Consider the following 27,417-nt stretch of genomic DNA (forward strand, 5'->3'; position numbering starts at 1 on the left):
TACTTCCGAGACGCCTTCTCGTCTCCCTCGCCCGATACATAAAGAAACACACACCTAAATGGTCTCCCCCTCTGCTCCGCCTTCATGGCTTTCAGGACACGCTGGCCACTTTGGGACACATATGCCCCTGAGAGGAAGCTGCTTTCTAGAGACTTTAATTCAGAATTATTCACGGTCTGCTTATTTTCCCCAAAACGAGAAAGGAAGGTAAGTTAAACATCACTGTAGTGAGGATACACTAGAATTTTATTAACCAGATTCTCCGCTTGTGAATTTACTTCAGGAGATAAATTCTTAAAACTCTAAAAATACTGAAATTACATTTAAAAAAACATCCACACCCCCCCAGGAGCTCCTTTCCGACACCACAGGTCTGTTCTTCCGCCTGAATTATGGTGAACAGAGTGGATGCTTTGCCATTCACTGAATAATGGCACCCTTCACCCGGAAAGCCTCGCTTCTCCCATTACACTCGTTACCCAAATGATTATTATCACTCTTAGAGCATCATCTGTAGGTTATTGTAGTGTGACATGTCTGTGCCCAATTAGTTCAATTGGTTTAATCCCATTGCTAATGAGGCCAAGGTCAAGGATTTGATTCCACTGAGTTTCTCTAGTCCACAGCCACTCCTGACCCCTGTCAGGTCTCTTACACATGTGTCTTATTAGGCCCCAGGACAGCAACCCAGAGGGAACGGGTGGACACATCAAATCCACTACCCCTACTAGAAGAGTGCTCTGGAGCACAGGCCTTACTGGCGGTGGGGGTTTTTCCCCCCAATTTTTCTTTATCGTGATGAACGCCACATGTAAGGAGGAAGAATAACTTTTCTCTAGCATACATGCTGAGAGAAAAGCTAGAGCTTGGAATTTTTCACAGAGTATTTGTTTACCTGACAGTGTTTTATAGGGTGCTTCATGGTATCATAGGACTGGGTTTTGGTCCAGGAGAACAGTTCCAGGTCCAAGACAGTTGATAGGTTATTAGGAGTTTAAAAAAATATATAGTTACTGGAACAGTCAGTCATTAGTAGACTCGATCTTATTATGATGGTCCAAGGGGAGCTAAACACTCACTTTGAGTAAGATGCTCTTCAGTGTAGTCTCCCAAACAGAAAGGTACCATTTGGTAAACTGCATCTTCCCTGGCAGCAACCGGTAGCCCAACATCCTGAACGGGATCCCTTTTAGCTCGTCCTGGAAAAATCCACCTTGCTCATTGGTTGTAAGAAAAATCCCCACATTTATATGTAAAAGTCTTCTGATTGGCTCCATCTTTCACACTTAGATGATTCACTGTGTCTCGATTCTGTGAAAAGCTTGGAGGAATTCATTGCTAACCTTCTGTTTTTGTTTTGTTTTTAATTTGCCAAAGAAGCATGGTACCTCTGGAGCTACAGAGTTTATGAATTGGCACCATTAATCTTCTGATTTCTCATTTCCCCATGCTTGTCCCCAGCTATTAATTCCTTATAAAGTGGAATCAGCCACCCGCATTGTTCCTTCATTTCCCCTTAAGATGGTATTGGTTTGCAGACTGTAAGGCTGGAATGCAGATTTAAAAAAAAAAAAAGCAAATCCGAAATTTCTTCTGAATTATGCTTTGAAATTTTTCTGTGGCCCCAAATTTCTCCTTCACACAATCAGTTATAAATATATCCATAGTCTGACACTCTTCTTAAATGCATGGAGATGGGTATGGTGTCTTCGTGTTTGAGGGTGAATATATGTCTTTATAAAACATGTACATTATACAAGCCTATATTTTATATGTGATATAAATTATATAGGTATATACATATAGAGAGATATTATATAATCTGTGTACATATATATCCCAAAATAAAAAGATCTAGCTCAAAACTATTCAAAAAGTTTGATTTAGTGACTCAGTTTTTCTTCTTTCTACCCGGGGGCAGACTTGTCCAACGCTACTAGGCAGCTTTCCTCTGTGTGCTTAGCTATTAAGGATGCGAGGGGAAGATTGATCTTTTCAAACAGTGAATGACTGCAGATGAGTAAATGTGGCTGCAGCCTTCATTCCTTTTCTCAATTTCTAATCCCTGATTTTTTTTCAAAGTAAGATAACCTCCTTGCAGCTGCCTTGTCCTTCCCAGGGAGCACCCTTCCCAGCTGTCTTGCCTCCTTTTTCTGGCCCCCAAAGATAAGATGTTTCTCAATAGCCTAATCAGATATTGGCCTTGAAGAGTCTGTCTCAGAAATTTAGGGGTGATACATTTTACCCAAAAGTTAGGTCAAAAATCTACATCAAGTTTTAACCATTTGGGATCCTCCGTTCGCAAGACCAGTTTTAGATTTGAGGGGACCTAGATCAAGCTCACAGAAAATAAACTTGAATGCCTTACATGTTCCATGGATAAGCCTCACTTGGTTGTCCTCCAATTCTTGTTCGTAGAAATCCATGCAAACTGGAATGTGTTATACAGCTTCTGAACTTCAACTAAGTTACCAAGTGCCTTTATCACACTCTTGGTGGGGGCATGATAATTTGATGCGTTAGGTAAAAATCAAGATGTTAAACATAATTAAAGGTATGAGACCAAAAGCAGGGATCTAGGACTTCATGTGAAGTCACCTCTGGTAGCAACAAACTCTTTTGATAGCAGAAATCATCAGAATATGGAAGTGAATTATTAATTAATGTGCCCTCCTCCCCCAAAACCAACACCTAAACTCAAATCATAAAAGGAATGTCAAAATTCTGTTTTATCGTAAAGTCCTTCTTATTCAAATATAGCTATTTTGATTTCATAAAAAGTGTTAATATAGTAAGAAAAATTATCTATCTTTCAGATGCTTATTTTGCATTTTTGTTTTGGCTCGTTATAATTTTTTTTTTCAGCGAAGAGTAGTATGTCAGCTATTCTGCCTGAGAAGATTGAAAGGATATTTTAAATACAACTTTTGTCTTACAAAATAATCATTATCGCCTATGAGTGAGGTGTAGGAAAAAGGCACCTACATATTTGAAAATGGTGGCTCTGTTATCAGCATCAATTCATTGCTCAATCATTGCACAGTGAATCAACAATTTATTATAGCATATACTGACCATGTGACCGTCATTAGGTTTGTTATGTAATCACTTGTGAGTGACAGTGGAATAAGCATTGTAAAATGGCCCAAACTAGCGCCTGACGGTCTGTCTGTTTCTTGATTCTAACTTATTTTTCTTAGGAAATCACTAGTGCTGTAAGGCAAAAAATGCTGACTAGTGATCAGATAGCGTAACATTACCATATGTTACAAGGGCAACATATAGTAATGGGGAAGCTTGAAAATAAGTGAATACAGTAACAAGATTAATGCTGGCTTGTATAGTGTGTATTTTGTAAGAGCCTTTTAAAATGTCCAATACAGTATTATTTCAGATTTACCAAACTTCTTAAGCTTTGGTTAAAAAATGGGAATCCCAAGCAAAAACAAAAGGTTTTTCTTTTATTTTTGTCTATATACTTTCCTAGAATATTCATATGGTCTCACAAAGTTCTTTTCCTAGAGTCTGTCTTTTAAACAGGATGTTTTTACATGACACTAAATATTGCTAATGAGTCTTTTTACATTTTTTAAAGGTTTTCTTCAAACTACTGCCGAGGAGTTTTGCTTTTACTATGCGAGAAGAGATGGTGGGCTGTGCTTTCCAGATTTTCCGAGAAAGCAAATCAGAGGACCAGCATCTAACTACTTGGACCAGATGGAAGAATACGACAAAGTGGAAGAGATCAGCAGGTTCATAAAGATAATTCCCTTGAATCTTTCCTTAAAAACTTGACAAATCTTGTGGTTTTGAAAGTGAACTGTCTGTCTTTACTTGTGTCCAGCAGCTATATCCTTCTGATGCTTTTTTTTTTAGTAGTTTGCTCCTCTACAATCATATTAGCTTAAATGCCCTTAATACTTAGACTACTAATCTTCTGTTATGAGCTTGGCTTCTCCATGAATCATGTGAATTTTACGAGTATAGTATTAACTTGAAATTTATGGTTGTTGTTACCTTACGGCACTGTGGAAATATTCAGGGAAATTATTTTACTAGCAAACCAGCGTTTTATAAACAGATCTTAGAACTTTTTCTCTGGGTACCTCTCTGGCAGGTGTAATTATTGTGAGTAAAGCTCATTTTAATTATAGTCCCTGAAAGATGAGATAATGAGCTTGTGAAGTTTTAAAATACCTACTTTTTGGTTATTTCTGAAGTTGGGTGATGTGTGAACGGTAGTTCTTTTTTTAATGTTTAACATTTTTTCAATGACAGTTTACATTCAGTGTTATTTTGTATTAGTTTCAGGTGTACAGCACAGTGGTTAGACAATCACATACTTTTACAAAGTGCTCCCCCTGATGTTTTGATTCTCTCTCTTACTTTCCAATAAGAGGCAAGGTTTTTTTTTCCCCGAGTTGAAAAGAATCTCATTGGGCCTTTGGGTTAGCAGCCCTTCAGGATTGTCCCAACCATTGATTCCTAGAGGAAACGTGTTTTGAAAAGGATGCTAAGTGTATCCCTTCCCTCCCGCACCTTAAGCAAAGCTGAGTGGTTTCCTTTCTTTGTTTAGAAAGCACAAGCACAGCTGCTTCTGCATTCAGGAGGTGGTGAGCGGGCTGCGCCAGCCCGTGGGCGCCCTCCACAGTGGGGACGGCTCGCACCGGCTCTTCATCCTGGAGAAAGAGGGGTACGTGAAGATACTCACGCCCGAAGGAGACATTTTCAAGGAGCCTTATTTGGACATTCACAAACTTGTTCAAAGTGGAATAAAGGTTGGCTTTTTCAATTTTCTTTATCTTTGCTCTGGCTATGTTAATTTTTATTTTAGTGTTATCCTCGCTGAAGGTATTTCTTTATAATAAAAGAATGTTGAAGGGGAAAATAAGGAGACAACAGAAAGGGAACTGTAACTATGGCAACTGAGTTGGGACAATGATATTAAATTTGTAATGTTATTTGGTGACTATTAAGCAGGGCAACCAGATTGATATTTTCACATGCTTTCCCTATGTAATTTTCACATTTGAAATAAGTCTTGGTTTTATAAAGTATTTGTTGAAATGTTTAGTTGGCATGATGCTTACAATTGTAGAATTGTGTATCAGCATTTGCTGGTAGAATCAAAGAGGTCTCTGGGTTATTTTGGCCGTTGCCGATCATCCTTGACCACATCCGTTTTTGAGCCTGTGTCATAAAAGATGCTACTTACATTGTGACTTCTTGTGCAATGTTTTTACAGGTAAGTCAAATATCTTTACCTATAATACGCCATCTTTATACTATGTTAGCACATCTTCTGCCTTCTTTCCCACTTCTCCAATTTGAGCGCTCATGTTAAATAATCTAGTAGGTATGTAAATAAAATTATCAAATTTGTTTCCCAAGAGAGTAACACAGTATAATATTTGCAGTACTAAGCTGTAAAGCCAATTTTGGCATTCTAAAATTAAGGCAGGTAGAACAACTCGTGACTGTTTTAGAATGAAATAAGGTAATTGTATATTTGGGGGGAAGAACTGATTATCCTTTTCATTTCTGAACTGGAAAAGAACATGGAAGGAGGATTTATACTCTTCTACTCATATAGAAATAAACTCCTCCTTGTTCTGTTGAACTCTACTCAAAGGTAAGAACATCAGAACCAGAACAAACAAGTTGGAAAAAATACAAATATATTCCTGACACCTTTGTATTTGGTGCATACCATGTAAAATAATTAGAACGACTCAGTTGGAATATAGGAAATGCCTTATTGTTGGGACCACCCAGCCTCAAGTTCATGTGATGACAGGGCCACCAAGACATACTCTCTCGGAAAAGTGCCTTGTACTTCCGGTCCTTTAAGAAAAAGGACTTGGACACCAAGACACAGATCACTTGGAAAATCTGTTTAACTCTGAGGTTTCAACTTTCTTCCAATAAAATTTTTTCTTTAAAGTTCACTGCATATAATCAAAAGTCTCTTAAAATGAAGCACTAGTGTTTGGCACATCAGAGTTTAATAACTATTCTGAATGTGCTCTGATAACTCACTGCCCGTGTAGCTAGCGAGCAAAGAATAAGGGAGCAGCTACAGGGGCGTTACTCACTCAGAGTGTATTTTTCTTACTGTAGAAGCTAACTAGTCTCTCTAAAAAAGAAAAAAAATGGGGAAAATATTTTTTTAATTATCACCTATAATCCCATTAATTAAAGAATATCACTATTAACATCTTGATATACTTTCTTCCAGTTTTTATATGAAAATTAAATGAATTTTTCCTGATTATAAAGGTAATACAGGTCCATATTAATAACTGCAGAAACACACAAAAGAGCATGTTTTCTTGTAGTTTTTATCCTAAAAAGCTTTACAATAAAACTGAAATCAAACCATATAACCATCTCCTTAGACTTCTGTTTTTTTTACCTAACAATAAATGCCATGTGTATGTTACCAGCTTTGAAAAATTTTCTTAAAAACTCCATTTCCTTTTTATGAGACATTTAGGATGTCTTTTCTTTTTATCATTGTAAATACTATTACTTATCATTCCTATATATTATTGAACCTGACCATGGGTGACTTTCTTAAGATTCATTCATAGAAAGAGCATTACTGACTTGAAGGACATACACCATATACATACACATTGTCATTTTCTTCTAAAATATGTTTTCAGGTATCTGAAAGCATAACATATGGCTTTCAAATATTACTTTAGTAAAAATGCTGGCATTGAAAAGATACACATGACAAAGTGCAGGTGAAAGAAATGAGCAAAGAATACTTGAAAATCTTGTTGTGAGAAACAACAACAAAAAGCCTGATGTTCCTATTTCTACTTTAACTAAAGCATGTCTTCCTTTTCATTCGCGTTCCTACAGAGTCCCTCTTTTTAAATGTATGCCCGTTCACTGGGATACTGAATGAAAGTTTACCTTCTGTGCTGTTGAGACATTGCATCATGTGCACAGCCAGGCTACCACCGGCCGTGGTTCTGCCGCACGTGTTTGCAGGCCTCCAGGACTTCCTGCAGACTCCTGCGTGGCCCTCCACTCCTAGGAGAGCTCCAGGCCTCAAAACCTACTTTCAAATCCATTATCCTACATGTGTAGAGTGATGTTTAATCTAATGGACCCAGTAGGGTAACTCTCAGCAATCTCCCTTCCCAGGGAGAGCTGACCCCAGCTCCAAAGGCAGATCCTGCTTAGTTAGTCACCTCTAGCAACTGGTGACTTCTAGCCAGGAAGAGGGGTGCGGTCCAATTAAACTCTCAGGAGGGCTCTTTTTCCACGCTTGGGGATGAGCTTTCTCTTTCCCTAGATAGGAACAAGAAGGCCTAATGCTTCTGTTGCTGCCTGCAGCCACCCTATGAACATCATATGACATATTTTAAAGTGCCATCTTTAAATTCTCTTAGTATTTGACACTTATGCTATCAATAAGGTACCAATCTATCGCATGGATATCTGAGTGTATACTGGATAATGAGCAATGAGATCGCGTCCTTATCTGTCAGAGTGGTTCCACCACAACTGGCCTTTATCTCAGTTTCCATGGAATCCTGCCGCAAGTCACAGGTTAGAAGCATTAAAGAGGCAACTATAGGGATGATGGAGCAGGCACCAGCCCGCTCATGAGCTGATCTCGCCGTTGACTTTTGTGCTGTGCCCTTCAGAGACTGCTGAAGTGCAAACATTTTCACAGTTGTTTCACAGTAAGTTTTCAGGCTTCTGGATATATGAATAGCTAGTGTGTGTATGTCAATATTATGTATTTGTCAACAATCATTTTGCATAAGTCATGCAAATAGGAATTTTCATACATTATTATGCATATCACTCTTTTACTATTCTTTCTGTTTTAAAATCCCAACAGAGGGAATAAAGCTGTTTTAACAGAGCACAGTATTGATGCCAATACTTAGATCACAGAATTAATAATGTATACTAAACCCAACCTTCATATGTTTGAAATGAAAACAAGACAAACCACAGTGGGATCCTCCAAGATATTAATTAATGACCAGCATGAGTATATTAAATCAGACATAAAGCAGAATTCCTGATTATAAGAGTTTCTAAAGCTAGTGCTGGCTGGAAGGGAGTCTGAAGTCCCTTTTCTGCTAATTGTCAATTAAGAATTGATAGCGATTTCTGTCACATGAAAAAGGACTGACCTTTTGGTGGCAGGAACTAGACTTGGTTGATCCCCTTAAACCTGTACGAGCCTTGGTTCTTGGAGCTGGAAAGAAGCAGCCCTTCAGGCGACTCGGACAGCTCCTCCCAACATGGGCCGTAACTGAAGCTAAAAATGCTGCGTTGTTTGACACACCCAGGTTTGGCTGCCCAGATCGCGGGAGATTTCAGTACCCCGTGAGTATAACTGTCTGTAGTTTCATTGAGCAAAAGTTTTATGCAGAAATGCAATGCACAAACTAAAGAATTGACTTCTTTTTGCTATAGAAAATAAATTGCGGAGCTGGATTCATGGATTAAATTCTACACTATATGAATAGAAACTGCTGTTTCATTTAGGAAGAGATGATTCCACCCACAGTAGCCCAGTCTATGCCCAAATCCTAATACTGAAATGATCCCTGGGATCGAATAGTTGGACACCATTTGTCACTGGTCCTGTACATTTAGGCATTCACTTGACCTCCCACATAGTACTTGTTCACTTTGATTGAGGAGGTGAGTTAGCTCTGGCAGCATGTAAGATTCTTGACAGAAAGTTTTGAAAAATGGCATCTAAGAATCTCAACAATTAATGCTAATTGGATCATTGCTTTGCCCATTAAATTTGTCCTGGTTTCATTCCTTTTTGGAATCTGGTATTCATCTAGTTGACAAAGCTGTTATCACTCCTGTTCCTTAAATATGTAGTCTGCTAAAAATACCTGAAAATCTCCTGTAAAAAAATGACAAGGACAACAGAAGTTTCTCTAGTATAATTTCACCAAATGTCCCCTGGCCACCAAGGATCTGAAGGCTGCCTTAGCTTTTCATGTGCGCAGAGCCGTAAAAACAAGCCTGCCCCTGTCACCTGCATGGTGGCCCCTTAAGGGAACCAGCAACCCCTGATCTCTGCCCCCGGCGCTCCTGAGCGGGCGGGGAGGTGAGGGTCCCAGGCACCGCTCCTTCGGCTACAGGTGTGCAGCAGGCAATGGGGAAAGGCTTGTCTGTCATTGGGATGAGTGTGACTGGACCCCTGTCGCTCTCTATCTACTTAAATTGATTTTCACTTTAAATCTACTGTGAATGTCCATAGAGAAAAGCAAAAACTCCCCTAGGGAGGTGAAGCTATCTCAGTGTAATTCTCTGTTTAGTTATGTTAGTTTTCACGTGTGGCGTTCTCATGTCTTCATTTTGGCGTTGGCAATTCTGTCGATGAAACAGTTTCAAACTACGAATGTGCAAGTAGGCGGCGTAGGCCAGGGTCCACCCATGCAACCTTCACGTTACTTTCCAGCGTGCAGTGTTTGTCCCCAAAGTGGTGAGCGTGGTGCCTCCAGGTGGGGAGAGAGGGGCCCGCCTCCTCCTGCCTGCCTCTCCTAAGTCACAGCCGAGGGGAGGAGAGGGGGCACGTTAACGTCTTTACATTCACCTAAGGCTTGCAGGGCAGAGGAAATAGAGTCTATAAACCTGACAAGTCCGACAGTAATCATTGAAAACAAGTGAGAAACCCAGAAATCTGGGCCCTGAGAAGGTCTCTGCCACCTTTAAAAAACTTCCTATCTGAGCATGGCAGCCTCCTATCTCATGGGCCCGATGAGCAAGAGAGAGGCCCGTTGAGAATGTTCCTTGTTACTGCGTTCCAGTGGCTGTTTCATCTGATGAGAAGGAAATAAATAGCAGGTGTCACAAAACTCTCTCAACCGCAAGAGGCAGCACAGCCCTCCCTGTCAGAGACACTCAGTAGCTTTCTTTCCCAAAGCTCCAGTCTCCAAGCTTTTAGTGTGGGCACTCTGGCCTGCCTTCTTACTAACCACGACCACCATTTTTTAAGCACCCACTGTGCAGATTATTTCCGTAATCCATAGATTATTTCTGTAATCCTTACTGTAACCCTGGGAGGCAGGGATTGCCAGCCCATGTCACAGATGAGGAGACCGAGGCCCAGAAGTTAAGTAAACTGCCCACGGTAACACAGAGAGTGTATCACCAGCGCCGGATCTCCACCGCAGTCTGGCTGAGGTTGGGCTCCCGGCTACAGTGCTCTGGCGGGGGCAGACCACGTGGGGCAGACTGAGGAGCATGTTTAAGAAACAGAGGTTGGTGACAGCCAGCGTTGGCACGCTCAGTGCCACCTGTCCTGGCTGGTAGGACAGTGAGGAGTCTGGGGGCCTAGACCTACGGGCAGGCATGAGTCCCAGACTCTGCATCGACACCATGTGCTGGGTTTGGGGCTCTAGGCAAGTTATTTAGCCTCTTTGGGCTTAGTTTCTTCATCTGCAAACAAGAGGTAATAAAAGGTTGCACCCGGTACTGTCCATGCTCGATCTCACATGAAGCGGCAGTTCTTTATAAGCACTGGCTGGTACCGTCATCTGTCTTACTAACATGCAAAGGAGGGGAAGGAAAGGAAGATGTGCCAGCTCCGAGAATGACTCACAAGCTCCAGTGGCCACTGGGAATATGCTCCCTGGTATTAACAGTGCCCCTTAGTATGGGATTGAATAATAATTTATGGAAATTCTGTGACAGTGTTAGCATTTGCACCAACCTTACATGGCAGTCCCACGGAAACAAAGCTACACTGATGGATGCGTGTGGGTTTTAATTCAAACGGATACATCTAGAACATATTTTTATTTAAATGCGTAACTAGAGAAAGACAACACCTTCATTTTTACAGCATCACCTATTGACATTAGCTGTCTGGCATCGCTACCTACCTCGTTCTGCAAAAGCGCCCGGTCCTGGGGCTTGTCAGAGCACGAGCCTAACCATGATTAAGCACAGACCAGCTGACTCACGAGGCCGGCAGCTACCTTTCATCAGAATTTCCTTGCTTTCAGAGTAGTTTTTATAAACCTGGATATTATAGTAATGTATGTCTTTTTGTGTGTTTATTTTGGAACACGGCTTGTGTCAATCTGCCCTAGAGTTAATAAATTGTAGGATTTGCAAAGGAAATATACTGGGATGGAAAACTAAGAAGGCACGTATTTTTGCTCACTAGCAACTACCCCTCACAGCACAGATGTAGAATCTCAGGATCCGGGAGGGGTGCCGTAGGGCAAAGGGCTGTGAAGTTAACTTGTCATGCCCCGGTACAGAGAGTGTTCTACTCAAACAAAAAAATTTCTTTTTGAAGCCGATCAGTAAAAGGTGCCAGGGAGTCAGGGAAGAGGGAACTTTAAAGGAACGTTTCAGTTACACAGCAGCAACAGCAAACGTCGCCTGATTTGTCCGTGAAATGTGCTGAGGCTCAGGCGTGGGGGCACATCCGTGGAACGACCAGAGCTGTCTCCCCAGCCTACGACAGACACGTGTCCTCTCGCGTTCACTCGGTGTTCTGGAGGAAAGTTCCCAAATCTGCAGGCGTGTTTGCCCTTCGGTTTGTCGCTACCTTCCCCTGCCAGCTGTGGGAGTTTAAGTAGCATTTTGCTTTTACCGGCTTCTTTCCTTTTTACATTAATATATTAAATATATAGATTTATTTATACAATATATATTTATATATAATAAATGTTATCAATTGCTATATTTTAATATATTTGTTGGTAGTATTCATCAATTGACATTCAGTTATTTTAAAGTCCCTAAGGTCAACAATTATGTTGAACAATCATCATGTCCAGGTGGCCAGAACTGGGTACACATCTAAGGTGTTTGTTAAACCTGGATCATTGCCTAGAAATTAAAATCAACTTTGGGCTTTTTGGTCAAAATATGCTTTAAAAAATAAGGTGCTGTTTATCGGGACCATTCTGTACTCAGTTACAATGAGAAAAGCTTGAGAAAATCTTTTTCTAAATCATATAATTTTCTTTCCTCATGTGACTTTGTGACGCCAGGTGACAGTGCCTGTGGTCACAGCAGCTATCAGGAATTACCACTGAAAGGGAGGTAAAGTTTGAATCCTTCAGAGAGTGAATTTCCATTTTACTCTATCTGGGCATGCCATATACAGTTTGATTTTAAGTTCGCCATTCATTCATTTTAAAATATTGTATAATTCCACAAGCCTAAAATCGAAATCACAGAAAATCTGTTTAAAAAAATCACTATTTGTTTAAGATAAAATACATACATATATGTAGTAGGACAAGAACAGAAAAAGAGACCATTAACGTATTTGATCTAAATTAATTCCATCATTGCCAGCAGTTGAAATTATTTAATCTGATTATAGAACTGAACCCAATAAACAGAAGCTACTGCAGAAATAAAACATTATGACAAAGGATCTTAAAGGTTTGTATACTGCGACAAAATTCCTGAGAAAAGAACTTTCCATTCAAATATTAAATGTTCTGGCTTTCTCTTTAAGAGTAGTTAAACTCTTTACAAAAAAAAAAAAAAATCTAACGAGCTGTTTCTAAACCAGCCTCTTATCCTAAAGCACCTTTGATCCAAATGGATCACAAACTCAAATAAAATGACATCTGTCCTCAGGCTATTTCTAGATAGGGAAAACACATCTGTTCTAGGAGCCCTTAGCCAAAGGGCCAGAAGAATTCCTTAAAAAAAGAAAAGAAAAAACTCTGTACTCAGTGTGAAGGGAAGAGGCTAGAGGTTGGAAGGAATTAGGAAAGCACTACTCTTAAGAGGATAAAAAGATAACCGAATTTAATTCCTGTGAAATGGTTAGCCTTTCTTTGAAAGCTTGGCTGAGGAGACTCCCACGGTGGAAGCGACTTTGTGGGTGGATGTGAACACACCTGTTCAGGAAGAGTGAAACAAAACCTGAACTGACTTCCCTCCACACACAGGTCACCAAACATCTGTCATAAGTTATCAATTACTAGCCTAGACTGGGCTCAAGCCTGTGACCTGAGGTTGAAAAAGCCACATAGCTCATTCTCTCTCTTACCCAGACTGTGGCTTTTCCCCGTACCCCCGTTAAAGCTTCTGTTTAAATCTCCAGGGGTTTGGAAGATCAGGTTGACCCCATGACATTAATATATTTACACCCAGGGTTTCTGTGAGCATTAGCCTGGGGCTGATCGTAGCTAGGATTTTGTGACTCGCGGTAAAGTGGCTAGCTCCAAAAAGATTTACCCAATAGTTGGCATACTTCCTTAATTGCATAAGTTTCTTAATTGCAACCTAAATATAATGTCTCTTTGTGTGTTGTGTGTGTGCATTGTGTATTTTAAGATTTTTGGCATTGATTAAATATCAATACATATAAAACCTCTGCAGAAAAACAACCCAAAACTCTTGGGCATGGCTGCCCAGGTGAGCTTCTTCCCTTGTAAATAATTAATTATTAGAGGTATTCCTAAGTCAGATTTTTGGTGGCAGCATCAACTGTCTGCCCCTTTGATCCTGATGTGTCACGTTCCTGGAATAGCCCACCTCCGCTGGAAAACTGGCCCCTGCAGGGACAGGGCACCCACCCATTGCCAAGCTGAGGGCACCTTTTTGACCCGCTGTTCAATGACTTGGAGCAATCAGCTTAACTTTCTGGGATCTCTGAAGCCTCATCTTTGGTCCAGGCTGAATGATACCTTAGTCCTTTCTAGCTCTAAAATTCTGTGAAAATAGAAAGCAGTGCAAGACAATTATGGTAAAGACGAGTGCAGGCGACCAGTGGGGCTCTGGCATTGCAAGTCCGTGGCTGCCCGGGCTCAGTGTGCTGCTTCCTTTGCCTTAGTATGATTTCTACCCTCCCCCCACCGCCCGCCTGGGATTGGACCCAGACACCCAGTCAGTCTCTCCCAGTGCAGAGCCCACAAGGCAACCACCACCCTGACAAATAGGGGCACTCTCCATTGCTCCAGTTAAACTTTGAGAAGCAGCCTAACTCAGCATAGGTGAGATTTCAGGGTTTTGGTGAATGGTCAGGGATGACAGGGTTGTACATTTTCAAACTGGGTTTGAAGGGGAGATGTACCGTGACCTTGGAGTAGGCGGCACGTGGGGTGCAGAGGAGGAGACAGTGTGGAGCTGAATGAAGGGAGGACAGGTCTGGGCAGCTGGGAGCACAGGGTCGAGCACGGGTACCTCGGTGGGTGCAGCAGTGAGCGTCAGGGACCAGCGCGTCTTTGGCTTTCGCTGTGAGTGAAATGGGCAAGCATTGGAGGATTTCAAACAGGAGAGTGACAGGATCTGACAAACTTTTAAACAAGTAAATAGGAGCCACAGCAAAAATAGAGTAGGAGGAGCCAGACAAGAAGCAGATGGCGGGTGGAACACCGACCCCTCACACCAGTTCTGCTCTGAACGTGCAGTGCGCCCTTGGGCCAACCATTGCCCACTGGAGCCGCAGGGGTTCGTCCGGGAAATGAGAAGACCTATGATAGTTGAGGTTCCTATCCATTCCAATTTTCAGTGGGTCAGTAATTGGAGGAATACTTAGAAAGTGACCCTAGTAAGTGTTTAAGCATTTTACACACGGTGTTTACTGAATTTATGCCTTCTTTCCTGTAGTTTTAAGAGACAAACTTTGAAACCTAGCCCATTAGCAATATAGGACATGTCACGGGTGGGGGGTGGGGGAAGGCTTCCCATTGCAGAAGAACGCGGATTCGGTGGTGTAAAGAAGGAGGCTCACTCCGTGCTGGCTGTGAATGGTAATCCGGGAAAATGGTAGCGCAACCAAAGACAAGTGCGCCCGCACCTTCCTCCTTGGCTCCAACGCACGTTTAAGTCAAAAAAGAGGGGGCCAGATGATTGTTTTTTTTTAATATAATTATACGTGGATTTGTCATATAAGAGGCCAAAATCTAGGAATCCTGAAGTCAGAGAGGACTACAATGACGATGGAATACAAAAGTAGGGACTTCTGCTAAGGAGGATAGGCATTTGTTGCTGTGGGGAATTTCTAACTCTTTAAGTTATAACAATAATGACCTGGTTTTTAAAGTACCCATAATTCACTCTCAAAAGTAGAAATTCCCAGATAAACCCTCAGTGAGGTTCTTTTCCCTTTGTTGTTGGCCATTGAACCTCACGTAGCTAATCCATCTTTTTCGGGCTGTAAATTAAGCTGGGAGAGAAAAAGAGCTGTCTGCTCTTCTACCTGCGTGTGAACCTACAAAAGTTAATTCGGCTGTGGACGGAGTGAACTAGACGTGGAACACTGAAAGGGAGGAGGCTCATGCCTGATCATTTTACTTGCACGCGTAAGGATTTCAGGGCTCTGGGTTTCCTTGAGAAAAATCCCGTGGTGCCAATTAACCTAACTTATTCCAAAACAATTCTCTGTTTGGAAAGAATCATTTTCATGGTGGGTGTTCCTGGAAATTGTATGCCGCCTCCTCCCCTGCTATTACCGAGATGTGTGCTTTGCCCCTGAACGTCCCAGCTTCGCTTCCACGCACTGTGTAGATCGAGCTATTTCCCACACACAGTGTCAGGTAATCTGTTTTAATTTTGTCCAGTACACACATATTTTAACCTTTCGTCATTTTTTTTAATGTGGAAAAACCATCTCTACCTAATATTAAGCCAAATAGTTCATGTCAAAATTATCAAAAACACTAAAAGCAGGAGATTTGTTTTAATCAGGAAATGGCTTTTCTTGCAAAAATTTTTAAAGTACGTTGACTTTCATGGCTTCAATGGCATCTTCATTTTTCTTTGAAATACTGTGAGTGCGTTTTCCCTCCAGTGTGAGACAACACTGGATGACAAGTAACTGAGAAGGATTTCACTAAATTGGTAATAAATACATTCTCTATTTTATTAGGCTGTTTTGGTGATTTGGATTTCTGGAGTATTTTTTTAAAACCTAATAAATCAATTAACCAATGTGCTTTCTAAGATTTAATTTGGTGAAGAGAATATATGTGCTTTTCATCAGGTCACGCATCTTTTTTAAGTCTGAAACCACCACACACAAAGAATTTAATTCTGACAGACATTTGTTCTCAGCATAAATACTCGAGGGCCAATACTTGTCCCCACTTAATCATGCTTCTTAAAAGTGAATTCCAGAAGACTCGAGGCTCCAAGTGACCCCTGGTAAGGTGAGTTGTCAGTAAATTACTTTTATGATGTGCCCTAGGGAAGCAGGTCTGCTAGAAACTTGGTAGGAAGCTGGCCCCCTCTTGCCTGCGGGTGGATGACCTTTAACTTTATCTAACCTTTGCATTTCTGATGCTAAGTTTCTGGGAGGCATTTAGTCACATGGGTGGATAGCATATTAAAAGAGAGACCTCTCTCCTGAAGCCCTAAGACAGTGCTCACCACACATTTGTTGTTACAACTCCTAGGTGAAGCGTGCCAGCAAGTTTTTTGTTTCTACGATTTAATTTTAAATACCAGACATTTAATGAGTTGAAATATAAAGGAGTTCAAAACGGATTCATAGTTAAATTATGACTGTCTTGGGTGCCCTTTGGAAAACACAGTAGAAAATGTAATCCCTGTAATTTTGCTAATTTGAATTTATTGTGGCACTTGAAAATTTAGAAGAGCCATTAAAGGTGGATGATGATATTCCATCAGAACACATGTATTTTTTCAAAAAATATTTAGATTTTGGAAACAGGTCTTGTCAATTCTCTTGTTGTGGCCAGTATGAGAGAGGTTTTACTGTGCTATTTGGGAGCAATAATGTACATGGAAATTATCAGGAATTTTGATTCAGTTTTGTTTGGAAAAGATACCCTTATAGACTGAAAACATTGGAAAATAATGCTTTTTACAAGATATAAAACATAAAGCGATCATTAATTTCCCATTAATGGTTAGGGCACGATTTAGGTATGTAAACCCAGATGTCTACATTTTAGTTCCATTGTTTATGTCTAATTTTTCTTCTTTGCCCATTACTTTTGGATGACATTTCATGGGCTGATATTTTTAATTCCTTCCTAAAGAAAAGTATTTCCTTGCTCAGTTTTACTGTCTGTGAGTGTATCATAGGATTCAAAAATATGTATATACATTTTTATACACCTGCATATATAATAGAACTCTGGGTGGTTGAATGAAATATTAATAAACTTTTCAAAAAATTACACACCTAAGTTTTAACCAGACAATGCGTAGGTATATAAGTACACAGACTAAATGTGGAATATTTCTATAATCTCTTCGATTTATAGCTCATATTGTAGCATAAGCAAAGCCAAGCAGCGAGAGCCTTGGGTTTGATAGCAGCCCTTTGAGGAGATCAACAATTAGCCGTCATAGAAGCAATTAATGTAACTTCAGTAATGTTTTAGTGGGGAAGGAAAGAGTTCAGCAAATTCTTTCCTGTAAACCAAAGGATCTGGCTCCAGAGCATATATAAACAAGATGTAAGATTTAAATATAGCTTAAATGCCACCCAGGAGTGAAACTCAGTGGTAAAAGACTTGTCAACAGAGAGCACTCCTGAAATGAGGAGGAAAATGCTGAACCGAGGACAAGGATGTTAGAGCGCACAGCCGGGAGCTGCCCCCAGGTCAGCCCGCGGTGTCTTCTGCCCCACCCGACGGTTTGCCTTTGGACCTGGCAAACGTCGTAGTAAAACACAATGTAGCCATAACTCACTGATAACTGTAGGAAGATTTTACTTGCAAAAAAAACGGCACTCAATGTCACTATTTTGAAACACATTTGAAAGTGATAGAATGAAATAGATGACACGTTAAGATACAAATATTCAAACGATCCTGTGAGGTGTGCTGATTTTAATCCTACCTAAAGCGTTTGTCATCATGTCCAATCCTGCTGAGATTCGACTCCGCGGTTTTCCTTGGTGTGTGTGTTTGGTTTTGTCAAAATTTTCATGTGAGAGTATTTTGATGGCTTTAACTACTACAGCCTGTCCCACACTGTCGTTGTTTGGAGACTTGCTATTCAATTACCATTAACATGGACCAGGAGACTCATTCATGATATGTGTTAGGTACTGAACAGGGCCTATCTCTGGAACCCAACCCAAAACACAGGACCTGGACTGTGAAGGTAGTGCCCCGCAGGGAAACCAAAAAAATGCATGGTGGGCAGGAAAAGCAACAGGAGTGTGAGAAACTCAAATCTAATGAGGAAGAGAAAATAGAATAAATGACCTGGTATGTGCTATCGCCAAAGCTAAGTATAAACAAAGTCTGGGAGAGCCCAGTGGAATGAGCAGGTGACTCCATCCAAGGGTGGTGGCACCTCACTCAGGGAATGATTCCTCAAGGGTATGGAGAGACAAAGGGAAGAGCCTTTCGTACAGAAGATCAGGCTAGATATGTAGCCTAAGGCAAGAGACAGTACCCAGAAGGGGTCTTGCACACTCAGCTAGGTGTTCTGGGTTTCCCTCCATGGCAGATGGTGACAACAGTTATGGCCAGCACCCAGCAGTGTGTCAGGCTCCCGTGGTACCACTTGGTTTCTTCAGGCTACTGGGGATGCCCTACTTCCCCTTGGAGGGGTTCTGGGAGCTTCTCCTGGTCTGGAGGGTGAGGCAGCTTAAGAACTGAATCTAGACAGAATTGAAAAATGAACAAAAGTGAACGCAAGAGGAGAAGATCCTAAGAAAAACAGAGATTCAGTTTAAATGGGCTTAATCAAAAAGCAAAACAAAACAACCACGGGCTTTGCTTTCCTCTGCCAGGGCTTCCTTTTCCCCTGTGGTGGCCTCATCCTTGGGTAGGTGTCTTCCTGTGGCACAAATTGTAGCTGCTCCAGGCTCACACCCTTCCCATCTCAGCAAAGCTAGAGGATCCAGAGTGGCTTTTCCCTACGAATTCCAGCCCGAGTCACTGAGCTAATGCCACACCTGGGTTCCAGTCACGTGCTACCACGATCAGCCTGAGTCATGTGCCCTTCTCTGCAGCCAGGGGACGTGATCACCGTGGTCTAAAGCAGCAATTTTTCCAGCCAGTGTGCCACAAGAGTTTTTAAAACATGCAATACCTGACTGACTGGTCAAGGACACTCACCTTTTTCCCCTTACATTGTTGCCAAAAAAAACGCCAACAGCCAATACAACAATAGCCGTCGGTGTGAATGAATCAAAATCACACCTGTTTTTTTCGTCAGGTTGGCAAAAAATCTATTTTTTGGTGTGGCACACAACTTTAGTAATCAGTTTTTGTGTGCTGTTAGAAGAGGTTGAAAATCCCTGGTCTGAAGCACCGAAGGCCAAGTGCGGAAGGGGCGATGCCCAGAAGGAAAGTCAAAGGGCTGTTGCCAGCAGACGATCACTACTCATTGGACAAAGACGACTCCTTTAATCCGAGCGCAGGCTCTCAACAGTCAGTCCCTCCTCCCTTCATCCCCATGCTACTTTTTTTTTTTTTTAAAGGATTTTATTTATTTATTTTTAGACAGAGAGGAGGGGAGGGAGAAAGAGAGGAAGAGAAACATTGATGAGTTGCCTCCCACACGTGCCCTGACCGGGGATGGAACCTGCAACCTAGGTATGTGCCCTGACCAGGAATCACACCCACAACCTTTTGGTGTATGGGACAACACTCCAGCCAACAGAGCCACACTGACAAGGGCAGATGGTACTTTCTTAATGTGCATGTAATACTAATTTCTGACTCATGTCTTTCGTTTGTAAGACCAACAAATCCTAGACTTGATGTAGGTTTTAGAAGCAGTGTTGAATGTGTTCGTGTAGAAAGTTGAAACGATTGGACCCTTCTGCTTTATCTCACCACACTGGCCCCTTGTCGGACTATTCATTCTGCCACCTGATTGTGTCAGTTGATGGGAAGGTCCAGGTAGGGACCCAGCCAGAGGACTGTTCACCAGAAGATGGTAATAAAGCTACTTTCTGATTGGTGGAAAAGCTAACAGAGCTGTGGAATTCGGCTCAGAGGGATCATCTGTCGTCCGCAGGTCTGTGTGTAGGGACGTACTGACTGTGTCCTTGAGCTTTGCAGAGCTGCAAAGCCAACACGGCCCGGCCCCCCACGGGGAGGTGGCTTTAGGGCTGCCCTTCAGTCACTGTTGATTTGTTCATCAGGCTAATGCTTGCTGGACTTCTAACTGAGCCAGAGGAACTGGGAAAGGTCCAGAAACCCTGCCTTTATTTGTTGATGGATTACAATGAGTTAACTGTAAACACTCAGATAGAGATTCACAGTATTAGAGAGGATGGAGGGAAGGAGGGCATTTGGATTAGTGTCTCAGGGTTGCCTTCTAGACAGGGCAAGTACCTCCCCATTTCCTTGTACCATTATTTGGCATGAGGCTGTCTCATTGTCCCCAATGTTACCATTTATCTGTAACAAGGAATGGGAACATCTTATTAACTGAATATTCTTATTAAATAGTAATTGAAAAGGAACATGGTGAAAAATACCAATTTTCAAAGAATGCACATGAAGTTTTGATGAAAACAGTACCAAACACTATTTACCCTGAGATACAAAATTTAAAATATTGTAGTTTTCAGATCATCGTTACAAATGTATTGCATTCGCCATCCCTTACCATCCTTTAATAAAACCCTTGCGGCTAGATAAGTTTCAGGATTCCATGATTTTTCAGATTTACACTCAGTCAGTCTGGCTCACATAGGACATATTACCTGCACCCTGGTGGGGCCTGGGATAGCAGTTGTAATATTACTGTTCGTATTACTGTATCTGTGGAAAAACGTCTGAATATTCAGACTGCGTGGAATAAATAAAGACTATAAACTGCTTCACAGCAGTTCATGTCTAGTTTTTCTGACAACTCAATTTCCACTAAACCTACTTTTAAAAAGCTTTTCAAAGCTTTTGGGGCTTCCACATGGCCTAGACGAGATTGCAGGCGGCTTGGCCACAGCCCTGTGCTTCAGCATCTCATTTGTGCGACAATCAGTTCAACATCGACTTTCAGGGACAGGCTGGGAAAGTGAAATGAAGCAAAAATGGCTCCCGAGCTTCAAAGAAAATAGCTGTCACTAAGTGCTTTAGTTACAAAATCATAAAACTTTTAGAAGTTCGAAGGGAACCTCTGGAATCGTTCTGCAGTTGAGGAAATTAAAGCCTGCAGAGGCGCAATAATTTGTTTGAGGTCTGCTGGGCACACAGAGCCATACTGACATTGAGTTATACGTAAGGGAAATTTCCTTATTTAACAAGTCTGCTGCTTTGCTATCGGTTTTCCTGGAATGTTCAGGTTTCCGAGTGACGGTGAACAGTGGGTGAGAAACGTGGAGGACATAGAGGGGGTCTAAAGACTGATTTTCTGAGACGTGGAAGCTGATAGCAGGGCGAGAACTTCATACCATAACACACCCTGAAGGCTAGACAGCGTGACAAATGGACTCACGCTCGGGGGACACTGTCCGCGGTTCAGATGCTCTGAATCAAAGCAGATGCCATGTTTTTCCACGGACACACAGGGAAGGCCTGTGTGGCACGACCTGTTGCCAACCCCTCTACCTTGTGGGACTTTTCTTTCTTTCAAAACAACCCCACTTGACTTGGAGTGGTGAACACACAATACAATATTACAAGTGATGTATTGTAGAATTGTTTACCTGGAACCTGCATAATCGTATTAACCAGTGTCACCCCAATACAGTTAAAAAATAAATTTAAAAAGAAACAGAAACATCCCCAAATGTCAAAGTAAAAAAAGAGAATTGCCTCCACTTCTCAATGATATTTCAATTAGATGAGGTTTTTCTGGGAGGAGAGATATGAAACAGGAACATTTGGTGTTGTTTGTTGATAGTTATTCGCAGGGGAAAAAATATGTGCAAAGCAAAATACAGATGAGATGACCTTTTTAAAGTAGCATACTAAGATACTAAGAAAAAGTTAAAATTTTTTTACAAAAGCAAGGATGTATGAAATAGACTCTTAAAGATCATCAGTCCAATTTTTATAGCTTGGCCTCTGTTAAAATGCAAACGGCCCGGAGAAAGCTGACTCTTTTCTTTACCAGGCTTTTTAGTTGAGTAAGAACAAATTTCAGCTCTTTTCTCAAGGGCGGATTTTGATGCGGAGAAACCTTGAGAGTGTTTGCTTTAAGGAGAGAAGGAAAGGCAGGACCTGGGAGAATTTGGGCGCTGAAAACAAATCTCCAGTTTTGTAATCGGGCCCACATGAAGATAGTACCTTCCATAATCAAGCTCCATGGTTGGATCATAGGATGTTTTATGTTCTTAATTAAGAATGTTTAAACCTTATTAATTTGTTTAGACTATTGATCTGCAATCTGATTGATGTTCCTCATTTTCATTTTAAAATAAAGAATCTTGGATCAGCTTAAACAAAGATAAAATATTTTCTAAATCCTCATCCCCACTTGGGATAAATGACCAGAGCAAATGCTATTTACTTTATTGTTCATTTTTTAGAAATAAAGAGTAAGTGTGGGGTATTTATGAGGAGTTTATGAATATAAAAGTTGACCCGTGGTTAAAAAAATGACACTAATTACATAATTTTCTTTTGGTTTTAGTAATGTTAAATAATTAACAAAAGATCACTGTGGTTACAATAGCTGGTTCTTGGAACTGAAATTTAAGATTATAGTTAAATAATTTAAACCTTGTAATAAATTATACCACATATGTGGATATTATTATATAGCTTGTGGGCCAGAGTAAAGTATACTTAAGACATACTATGTAAATGACTTAGATTAAGGATTGGCAAACTATAGACAGAATCTGGCCCACTGCCTATTTTTATAAATAAAGTTTTATTAGAACACAGCCACACCATTTGCTTACATACTATCTATGGCTACTTTTGAGTTACAACAGAGGAGTTGAGAAGTTGCCATACAGAGATTCTATGGCCTGCAGATCCTTAAATATTCTCTATATGGCCCTTTAAGAAAAATTTGGCTTATGTCGGATTAGGTATTCTCAAAACACTCCTCTCTGAGAAGTTATGTGGCTTTAAATCTTTGAAGACACTAGACTACCATTTACACAGTGATATTTGAACAATTAGGGATATTTTGAAAACTTAGTATATTTTTCTAAATGTACATTTTCTAACAAAAAGTATGCTAATTGTTTTATGGTGTGTATTTCCTAGGGCTTTGGGTTTTTTAGGACATCATTACAAAGAACTGTTTTTGAGAGCTCCATCTATGGGACTAGTGAGAAGAAAGTGGTAGAGGTGCTTTTGATTGCATTCTGCAACTTTCTACTCTAAATGACTTGTGGGGGATTTCCATCAGTGATTGGTATACCCGGGCTTTTATGCGTACACATCTCGAGTCCCAACCCCGTTGTCTTGACCCCCTGAGTATACTGCTGCTCCCCACCACTAAGTGCATCAATTAGTATGTAACTGCATCCTTCTGCACTATATGCAACAGCCAAGCCTGCTCTTTGTGACTTACATCCTTTACATCCCTAACAGCTGCCACCGTCATTGTCTGCCACGTGTTCCTGGAGGACAGGGACCATACTGATGTCACCTATGTCCACTCTAGCCTTTGGCACCACTGACTATGCAGAGCTGATATTTTCATCTAAAAATATACTTTTGGAATTTTTCTCCTTTGCCCATGCTCAAGAGTTGAAATATGTATTAAAGTAAGGGTGACCTTTTAATTTATCGCCCAAACTGAAATACTTCTGAGAGTTGAGAGAGGCTCGTAATTGTTTTACTAGAACACAGACCAGAAGTGTGTCCAGGCAAACTAGGATACATGGTCAGCCTAAGTGTCACACATTTTAAAATTACAGAGTATCCTTAACTACATATACCATATCTGATCATTAAATATTCACTGTAAAATAGACACAACAATGACCTTGATGATGGCAACAAAACTCCCAAAAGCAAAAGTGTTTTAAAAGTTGAGGGAATGCCAGTTGACTTGCACTTAGTTATTTTGCGTCTGTGAAAAGCAACAGGATGACCCAGCCACTTCCTCTTGCTTCCTACTTCCCTGCTTTCTCTGCACCTTCTCTCCCTTCCAGTCACCAGGAACTGCAGGTGGATGTCACCCTAGACAATTGCCAGGAGAAGTAGGGGGAGAAAAGCAGAAGGAAGAAGGGAGCTGATGAAGGGTTGTGTCGGGATTAGGAAGCGATGTCTTGCCATCTAGTTTCATTTTTCTTCCTGTTTAACAATCACTGCTTTTTAACAGAAAAAAGCAGAGTCGAGCAGGCATCGATCTGTCAGTACGCTTCACTTATACAGTAAAACTTGAGCACATGTTAAATATGCAGTTCACTATATTAAGCCAGGACTTTCCAGTCCACCCAAAGTTTCCAGTAAAGTTCTGTCTGACCTTTGTATAAAAGACCACCTTTACTAGGTGACTTATTTTTGCTGCCCTCTTGGGTGGTCGAATGAGACAGATTTCCCTGCTGAACAACATACAACCTTCTTTTTGCCAACTGAACATTGCACTGGGCTGTGGCTTGGAGGAACAGTTTCTCAATACTATAAACAACGCTTTCTTGGAACAGCTGGTTGCTTAAGCATAAAGAGAGGTTACTCTTGGTTTCGCCTTGAGTAGCATATGAATTGGTTAAGGAAGTAAGTGTGGCTGACCCACCAAATTACAGTGGCCATAATATAATTAAAGTCAGTATCCTCCCTGGAGGCCCTAAGAAGTATTATTATGACACCAAACTTAAAGAAAGGGAATTTTTTAAGAGCCAGGAAATTAGTGAGAAGCAGTCTTTGGGGAAATGTTGCAAAGTTAGAGAAAAAAAAATCAGTAGGAACAGAATAAGATTTGTTCAAGGAACAGGGCTGGTTAAAATACAATATTTTGTTTTCTGTGATCCTGAGTACCCTAAGTCAGATCTCTCAAAAGAAGAGTGTGTCTAAGGATTAAAGATTCAATTGGAGTTAGGATGGGGAAGAAGAGGGAGATTCCAGATGCATGTGAAATACTGAAAACCAAGGAAAAGTAGGAAGTGTTCTGAAAAGGAATTTTTGGGAAGGCATTTGCTCTTTGCTTATCCAAGTTAAACTGTACTTAAAAGTAAAGTTTCTGATAACAACTTGGACTATTAAGTTATAGACTTAGTATAGACGATTAAAAGGTTATTAAAGACATAAAGGCCTCTGAGCGGAAAGAAGGGGACAAAGGAATGAAGTTGTAGAGAGAAGTCTGGCTCACCATAAGCCCATAGCATTCTCCGCAAAGCCACCTTTGCGGCTGTGAGAGCTACACAGGGACCAGAGCTTCTCAGAGTATGTGTGAAAGTGTAAACACTAAAAACAAAGATGCTTAGACTGGATGTCCTTCCATTGCTCTGTATCTGTCAGGCTCCCTGACAGAGTGGTTTAAAATAAACGATCAAGGTTTATTTTATGATCACAGACAAGGGTGATTTATTCTGTGGTAATATACCACAGCTTTGTCACTTTATGTAATTGTTCTATGCAGCCGGTCCTCATACCACTCATTGGTTATTGCTGAATAACCAGGTAACCCTACTTATGCGTGTCTGTCTAGGCATCAGCCACCCCTCCGATAACTCCTTCGATATCCTAATACCATTCTCTTTATGTACCCTGCCCGAAAAGGCTACATGGCAATAAATGTGGCTTTCGTGTAAGTGGAGTGTTTGGGGGAGGAGGAGAAAGAGCATCACTCAGTGTGAAGTACAACCCCACAATGGTGCTGGTCAAACCAACCACAGGACTGAATGTACTACTGGCAAACCCATCTCTTACACAGCCAGTCTTCTCCATCCATCCCTTCAGTTTGGACAATGCGTTCATCGTATACTAGTATAAAACTTAATGCTGCATCCCTGCTTAATTTCTACCACCTTCACAGAGGCTATTTCAGCCTCCTAGAAGGAGGAACTAAGAAAGTGTATTAGATGGGCTCAAAAGTCACAAAAGTACGTGGGAAAGGAGAAGCCAGCCCCGTGCAGTGTTTGGGTTCTGCCTACGGGAGCTGCCCTAGGTTATGCTGGTGCTTCAGCGTCTCCCTTCCCTCCGCCATCAATCAAATTGTCTTCCCACCTCAGAGCCAGAAAGGTTGTTGGGTCTAGCGAGTGCTTTAGGTGTTCCAGGTGCCGAATATCTTTTGGAATATTTTTGCTATTGGCCTATAGGTCATTTCAGCATTATCGAAGCTGAAGCTAAATGGGATACTTTATACTCTATTTGCATGTAAAGGGAGGCTGTGCACCTTTGCCAAGTTCTACTAGTTCCAGAGACTTTATAAGATGCACCTCTTTAATCCTTGCAATAGTCCTATAACCTGGCTATTATCCTAATTTATAGAGGAGAACATTCATGTTTGGAAAACTTAGTTGTCTCCCTAACCTAGTGACTAGGATTCAAACTCATGTCTGTCTAACTCTAGTAACCATCCAAAATCCAACCTGTGAATATTTGAAGACGATTTGCTCCAGCATCAGCCCTGATTCCCAACACTGCTGTCCTCTACGAGCTTTACATAATAAACTAACACACAGTTAGACCCAGGTCATCTCCTGTGCCCATCAGCCTATGATTCCAGGGATGGGTCAACTTTGGAAGAGTTTGTTGAAGCCGAAAAAGAAGCTACACTTGGCTTTGGCCTTGAACAACATGAATTGTCAAGGAAGTTATGAGTGGCTTGCTAAAAGAGCCCCAGTTTGATGCTGGTTGAGAGTGTCCCAGGCAGCCAACAGGTGGAAATACACTATTCATGAAAGTCTTGGGGAAAGGGCTCATGTGGTGAGGTAAACTTTTCCCTTTCCTGGGTGAGTGGAAAGTTTGATTTTCTACTGAAGTAAATTGAGAGTCTAAATATTAGAACTTAGGGAGAAGGGTTATACCCTTCCAATGTATTTGAAGAAACCTGGGACTCTTTTGTCCTTTTGTTTTCCAAGTCCATTTCGTACTCCAAAAGACACATGCCATGGGGCATGTTAAGTGTCAAAGAACTCGTAAACTGGTAGATGTTAACTCACTCTGCCAGATGAAACAGTTACAGAATGGGATAAATGAGAAAACGCGTCATCTAAGAAGTTACGTGCAAGAGTGGAAGGGTTGAGAATTCATTCTCATTACACAAAACTCAATTCTCCCGTGTCTCCTATTCTGCGTAAGTTGTAATTACTTACTCGTTGGATGTGGGTAGTTGCCGTGGAAGTTTTGCGGGCTTTGAGTGGGAGCACCGAAAACTATAACTGTAAATGTCATCGGAGCACTCACTTCTCCAACAAGTTGGTGTCTTATAAATGTCACCCAGGGCCCATGCCATACCAGTAGGCAAATATCATTTGGGAGCTGGTTTTGGATACTGAGACCAGTTCAGTGACAGATAAGTCTTTCCAAAGAGTTTGGATTGCAGAAATGAAAACAATCTTTTCATACGTTGCTGGATTAGGTCATACATTTGTCTCAGTCGATGGTGTTTAAGCTACATCTGTGCATTTACTTGTGATTT

General features: G+C 41.1%; 1 protein-coding gene across 1 annotated transcript in view; it reads left to right on the forward strand.

The window, feature by feature from the left end:
- The window catches only part of HHIP (hedgehog interacting protein), a 75,525-nt gene that overhangs the window by 8,901 nt on the left and 39,207 nt on the right, over positions 1 to 27,417 (forward strand). Inside the window, exons 3-4 of the mRNA XM_024568940.2 lie at positions 3,596 to 3,752; positions 4,577 to 4,778. Coding sequence (XP_024424708.2) covers positions 3,596 to 3,752; positions 4,577 to 4,778 — 359 coding nt within the window. The remainder of the gene's footprint in view (positions 1 to 3,595; positions 3,753 to 4,576; positions 4,779 to 27,417) is intronic.

The sequence above is a fragment of the Desmodus rotundus genome, chromosome 9, assembly GCF_022682495.2.
Source record: "Desmodus rotundus isolate HL8 chromosome 9, HLdesRot8A.1, whole genome shotgun sequence".
NCBI classification, from domain to species: Eukaryota; Metazoa; Chordata; class Mammalia; order Chiroptera; family Phyllostomidae; genus Desmodus; species Desmodus rotundus.